This window comes from Glycine max, chromosome 5 (genome assembly GCF_000004515.6).
Source record: "Glycine max cultivar Williams 82 chromosome 5, Glycine_max_v4.0, whole genome shotgun sequence".
NCBI classification, from domain to species: Eukaryota; Viridiplantae; Streptophyta; class Magnoliopsida; order Fabales; family Fabaceae; genus Glycine; species Glycine max.
The window spans coordinates 4768116-4774880 of NC_038241.2; the positions used below are offsets into that span (position 1 = coordinate 4768116).

The window sequence follows — 6765 nt, forward strand, 5'->3', positions numbered from 1 at the left end:
CGATGTATAATTATGCCAATTACTTGTTTGCGATTCCTTTTCTTTAATGGTTAAGTAAAGGTTAGAAAACACTCTAGACCTGCCCTTGCATAAAATAAAAATAAAAAAAAGGAAACGTATTCGAATGCTTAATCAATCAACCAATCTGCGACAAAGCTGATCTGATAATGGAACGGTCTAGAAATAATTAGGCGTAGGTAGACGAAACACAACGGCCTGTTTATTCGCGTTAATTAGAATCAACAAGTTCATGCCCAGTCCGTGTCAAAGATATCAAACCAAGATTGTGATCGAGCTTTATACACATATCCAGCTAATGATCATATCTAGCTTGTGAAAATAATACACATGTTGAGTATATAATAAAATCTAATCCACATTTAATAATGATTAATTAACCGTCTTATATACATTAATTATGTTAATAGTTCTTTGGCTTTTACATAATACTAATTTGAGCATTTAAGAATCAATTCTTTATTCATGAAATAATATGGAACCTTGTGCTCTAGTGTTCACTAGTGTGCCAGGGTTGAGTGAGAATGTTTTTCTTGACCATATCTGCTAATGCTTTGCTCTTCCATGGTTCAGTTTTGGAAACACATTTTCCTTCCTCTGTTGTCCGTGGCTCTATGCACATTTGATTGTTTATTCCCAAATATGCTTTAAGCACCCGCTATATATGTATTATGTTCGACGAACACGTGGTTTAATTAATATGAGGTGATTTTAGCTTAATTAGTAGTTTCATATTCAAGTTTTTGGTATCTAATGATAAATACTCTGAAAGAAAATTTTATGGTTCATAATAGTTTTATCCAACTAAAACAAGGTTAATTCCTGTAAAATAACAAAACAACAAATATATGAGCACATGCAAGTACTTGACCCAAACTTTGAAATCTTGAAAGAAAATAAGTATTGATACAGCATTATTCCATTTAAGATTTTACCAGGTTCCTTATCTTTTGCATTTTGCTTCAACTAGCATATGCTGCAACTGAACATTACCTAAATACGTCAATGCTTTCTCATTAGGGCGTCAATATCAACCCCTTTTAACATATCTGCAAGAATATCCTCTTCGTAGTTATGACTAGTGAAAATAATCGTAACCATTTATTCTCGAGCACCTTTAGTCATCCTTCCAAAGTCCAAACGTGCTAAAGTCGTGGCTAAATTGGACTCTTTCCACAATTGGTTTCGCACATACGTTTGTCTCAGTAAAATTTCCACAACTTGCATTAATGATAGCCAGTTCATGGACACAAGCGAGGTGGGAGTTATAACTTGCAAGGTGGAAAAGAGGGAGAAAATTACAAAGTTATGGCTTTGGAATCTCTAGAGATCGTTGTCCAATCTTGTATATCAGGAATGTCTATGAGCTCTTTTGAATCAAGGACACCTAGTTGTCTCTATTTGATGTGATGATTTTGCAGCGTTGGATCAGTTTTCTTGGAGCACATCAAAGAAATAGAGTTTCAGGACTTATAGCAATCGCCCTCACCGTACCATAACCTGAAAAGCCAAGTGGTCACGTAAACGTGGTGATGACGAAATGGTGGAGTAAGAGTGAAATCAGGGCAGTGCATTTTGCACATTTCGTAATGGAAAATTTTAAAAAGTATAATTATTTTGCACATAAAATTTTTATACTTCTTTGGGGTGCTTACATATAGTTCTGCCTTTGGGTCACCCATCTTTCAGCGTCACACATTTTGTGTAGCTAAAAACACCAGAAAAACCCATATTAGTTCCCACGTACCTTTCACAACCCATGGTGGAGCCCCCAACCTTCTTCTGTTTATCCCTGCCTCCTGATACCCCCTTTTTTAAAAAAATTCTCTTGATGCATGATTTTATTGCATATATATGTAATTAATAATTTAGGCAAGAAAAGGAGAGGGCTTTATATAAAGGTGGGTGGGGTGTGGGGTTTTTTGGGTCATTACTCATTACAAGCTAGTGTTGGTAAGACTTTTGCAGTTTTGTGTTAGTGCTATGGGAAGGCAACCCTGCTGTGACAAACTTGGGGTGAAGAAAGGTCCATGGACTGCTGAGGAAGACAAGAAGCTCATCAAATTCATTCTCACCAATGGCCAGTGCTGTTGGCGTGCCGTGCCAAAGCTTGCTGGCCTCAGGCGCTGTGGCAAGAGTTGTCGCCTTCGTTGGACGAATTATCTTCGCCCAGACTTGAAGAGAGGGCTCCTCACAGAGGCAGAGGAGCAACTTGTTATTGATCTCCATGCCCGTCTTGGCAACAGGTTTTTTGTTCTTCGCAAGCTTAGCTACATGCATTGCCTTCTTTTTGTGAACAATTCTTTCATGAACACAGTTTTTATAAGTATGAAAAACTGATTTTTTTTGTTATTTATTATTTTAGTACATCTTGGACTTGTAAGTGTCCGTGCCTGCTGTAGACCATGTATTCACACAATAATTACCGTGGGTTTGTTCGTCCTAATCCTATGTTCAACAATTAATGATCCCTGCTCGTTAGTTTGGTCTTTCCAAAATTATATTGGAAGGAGCTTAGCCCTTAGATAATGTGACTTCAAGTCTAAAACATTAATAATGTTGAAGAAGGTAACGCATTTAAAACCATGTTTGAAACAAAGGTTACTTGAGGCTGAAGCAATTGAATACTTGTCTGGTTTACTAGTAGATATATTAACATATATTTATAAATTTCAAGATAGGAGGAGTATCCTATCTGTTCTCAAATTCTCATCCACTATTTACTTTGCGTATGTGAATTTTTCATACATGCATACCAAATGGTATGTATATATTTGAAAGGGCAGAACTCCATTGACCTGCCTAATTACATTCAAGCTCAAATGTTACTCCACATCATTGGGAACTGATATTTGTTGAAGAGTAATAAAAAATACGCTTATGTTTTTTATCCTTATATACACCAAAATTTTGTATTTGATTTTTTATAAGTTTTTTATTTGAATCGATTTTTTGATATTTGAAAAATTTTGTTTTAAATTTTTGTCCTTAGTTAAATGATAATATATTCGTTAAATATAAAATAATGTGATTTGTCACAACTAAAAAATTATCGTATTTATTTTAAAATTAAATTTAAAATAAATCTCTTTCTTTCTCTTATTTTTCTTTTTTCCTTTTCTCTTTTTCATCCTCTTCTTTTTCTTTCTCCTATCATGCAAACATCCCCATAGTTATTCTCATAAACTCTTTGGTCTATTCCTTTCTTGTTTCATCATCTTTCTTGAATGTCTTTAGAGTGAATGCTTTTGTAGTGGATTAATTAAAAACTCATAAAAAAAAATAATTTAAAAATTAGTATTATTAAATTATAATGAACAGATCTCCCAAAATTAATCAATAGACTGACACACTGGTGTGCCACCTTCCTTCACCCAAATCATTATTTCACTCCTCCAAAGTCACAATCCCGCACTTCACCTTAACAAACCCCAATCGAAACACCAACGTGGGCGAAAACACTGGAGGGGGAGGTTTGTGGAGACCTTCGAGATTTGGAAATCGTTGATGCTACGCCAATGATGCAACCCCCACCCTTACTCCTCGAAGGAAAATCCAATCTGAAAGAGGAGTTGGGAATGAAAACGGCGAGAGGGGGGGGGGGGGGGGGTGTTTGAGGGCCAGGGCCTTGAAGGTCAAGGCAGGAAAGGAAGGTGCAAAGGGAGGTTGTGGTCGCCGTTGGCGACCCAGGGTCCCTTTTGAGCACTACAAGAAAACCCTCCATGTCAACCACCGCGCCGTCGAGAAGGCGATGTTCGCTGTCATCTTCGATGTCACCGAAGCCGTCGGAACCTCAATCGCCGCCACAACCAACCCCACGTAGCCTCTGTCATCGAACCCTCCCCAACTGACGGAGTCTCTGAACCTTCCCCGCCTCCACTGACCTGTCCCCCGACGATGTCATCAACCATCTTAACTCCCTTGTCTCTTGCGTGCAAGGGCTCAAACGAAAGGTAAATGCTGACCTAATTTCTTGATTTAAATTTCGATTCATCGTTTATTCTTAAAATTTTTGTATTCTCCCATCTCTTTCAAAATAGTTTTATTTATTTTTTACGTGAATTTTTTAACCTTTCAAAAATTTTAATTTGATGTTGAAATAAACATTGACGGTTTTTGAAATAAACAGACACCTCATCATTTGACTGACGATAGGAGTCTAGAATAAAAGTTTTCAACTATCAGACAATCAATTCAAAATTTTTTTTTATCAGAAATCAAACATAAAATTTGAGTATGTATCTATTTAAGCCTAAAAAATATCGTTAGTTACAAGATAAAGAATGATAATTCAGTTGAAGATGTTAGTATTACCTAAAGCTATTACATGTTTGATATGATTGGTACATGTCTTTGTGACCAAGAAAGACATCCACATCAACTTATGTGTATAATGGTCTTTGATATATATGGTTGGTTGGTGTCTCAGGTGGTCCAAGATTGCTGCCAGGTTACCTGGAAGAACGGACAATGAGATTAAAAATCACTGGAACACCCATATCAAGAAAAAACTCCTTAAGATGGGTATCGATCCAGTTACTCACGAACCTCTCAATAAACAAGCTGCAGCATCTTCTCAGGATAGTTCATCCTCCCCTGCAGAGCATTTGCCACAACCTGGAAATAACCTTGATGATCAGGTAAAGGAAACTAATGGGGTTCTTCTCAACTCGGAGGAGAATTCAAGTTCATCACAAGCTGAAAATTCTTCTGGGGATGATTCACTTTTGCTAGAAAGCATTTGCAGTGATGACTCTCTGTTAAACAGCATGTGGCTGGATGAAACTCCTCTTGTGGAAGCATTATGGGACACAACACCTAACCTAGAGAACACTAACAATAACATGAGTTTGTTACCATCTTGGGAGGAAAATTGCGCTTGGTTATTGGACTGTCAAGACTTTGGTATTCATGATTTTGGGTTTAACGAGATAGAGGCAAATGCACTGCAAACTGTAGGAATGAAAGAAGAGGGGCATTAGCACGCATGCAGTAGTACATCTGGTGAAGGGAATTTAATTGTCTATGAAAGAAAAATTCAGGGTAAGATATCAAATCTATAAGCGTGACAAAAAACCACGGGCTCAAATTTAGGTTCTTGGTGTTGAATTTTATCTACCTAGTATTTTACAAAGTGTTCTCTCGGAAGGTGGAAGGTGAACGTTTCCTCTTGTGAGGTTCCTCCTCGCCAACCAAACCAAAAAATTGATAGCAAAGCAAAATCAAATCATCAAAATGCCACAGTACGTACGTACTTTCTTCTTCTAATTAAATGCTGTATTATGTGTACGGTAGGGACATAACAAATGGGAAATGTCTAGTGAGTGCGGAAACATATTGTACATAGAAGTCTACTTTGAAAATAATGGTAAAATCTTTTGTGATTACAAGTTCAGTTGTATTCTCTCGTTTCCTGTTTTACTGTCACATTAGAGATAGATGGATAGAGACGTAGACGAAAGAGAAGTCAGAAGTGAGAGGAAGAGATTATTAATAACCACGAACTTAGCTTTGAGCCAGAAGGTGGGATAATAAGTGGCATGGAAGAATTCCACGTGATTTTAGTGTGGTTTTTCTATCAATATGAGTTTGTTTTGATATAATTCTACAGTATTATCAAGGTGAAAGTCCCACTTTAATTAAGAATTAACAAATAAAACATTTAAAGATTCTGAGTTTTATCTTATAATAATTTGGCATTTATATAGTGATAAGACACATTAATCTTTGAGACTAATTACTGATAAAGTGTAAAATATTTTATATCGTCAATCAATGGAAATAACATAATAGTTAAATAATAGTTACAGAAGTTGTAAGATTGATTTAATAATTAAAAGAAAAAAAATCTTAAATTTGAATCTCCATCAATAAAAAAATTAATGGTTAATAAATTAATATTGACAGGCTAAAATAAAAAATGACTATTAATACGATTTTAAGATAAATATTATAAAAATTAATAAATTTATTATAAATAATAACTTACAATTAAATAATATCAAATTTGGTTACGTAGACTATGTACTCAGAATCTTTACTGTTTATTGTGTCTGTACAATAATTCCTTTACTTTTGCTGTGTGACTCTCCCCCACACCCAGCCTTTTTTTAGTTCAACTCCAGTATCATTTTCCTGTCTAACATCATCTGTCAAAGCTTTCATCACATCAAAGGAGAATTATATATTTAATGGCAAAAAATGCTGCTATACATTCCAGTTTAAAAATATCATGTCCATCTTTGTGAAACAAATATTATCAGTACATGATTGTTTGAGTTTTTTTTAAGTAATCATACTTTTTTATATCAAATCGAGTTGTTCACAAATTTAAATCAAAATAAGTTCAACTTAAAAATAAAATTTCATACCAAACTTAAATCAAGTTACAAATTCAACAAATTCGAATTGAGTTGAATCAAATAATGTTCAACTCAACTTGGTTCATTTTGAGCACCACTCATGAGCCTCTTGAAATCATGTCTCTGTCCAAAACACCAATAATATTTCTACAATTTATCTTCATAGCCACTCATCAAATGGCTTGAACATATTCCTGGAATGATGGAGAAATCATCTTCTTCTTTTTTTCATTTAGTGATTGTGAATTGTGATGTAATGTATGTGGCAACAAATAAACGCCCGAATTAGCTAGCTTTTGACAAATTAAACTGAAATGAAATCTTAATGGAGACCACATTAATTGTAGATGGAAAAAGTTTTTTCTATTTATACGTTTTCCACTTT

The 6765-nt window shown here is 35.1% G+C and overlaps 1 protein-coding gene across 1 annotated transcript; it reads left to right on the forward strand.

Annotated features, from left to right (window-relative positions):
• The first annotated feature begins 1942 nt into the window (after window positions 1-1942).
• MYBJ1 (protein ODORANT1-like) lies at window positions 1943-5402 on the forward strand. Its single transcript, NM_001254158.3, has 2 exons — window positions 1943-2264; window positions 4448-5402. Exons 1-2 carry the CDS (start codon window positions 2002-2004, stop codon window positions 4998-5000), a joined length of 816 nt encoding a protein of 271 aa, NP_001241087.1. The 5' UTR covers window positions 1943-2001; the 3' UTR covers window positions 5001-5402.
• The last annotated feature ends 1363 nt before the right edge of the window (window positions 5403-6765 follow it).

Coding starts and splice junctions, on each gene's coding strand:
- MYBJ1 (NM_001254158.3), top strand. CDS start 2,002: ATGGGAAGGCAACCCTGCTGTGACAAACTTGGGGTGAAGAAAGGTCCA. Junction 2,265..4,447: donor CATGCCCGTCTTGGCAACAG/GTTTTTTGTTCT, acceptor TTGGTGTCTCAG/GTGGTCCAAGATTGCTGCCA.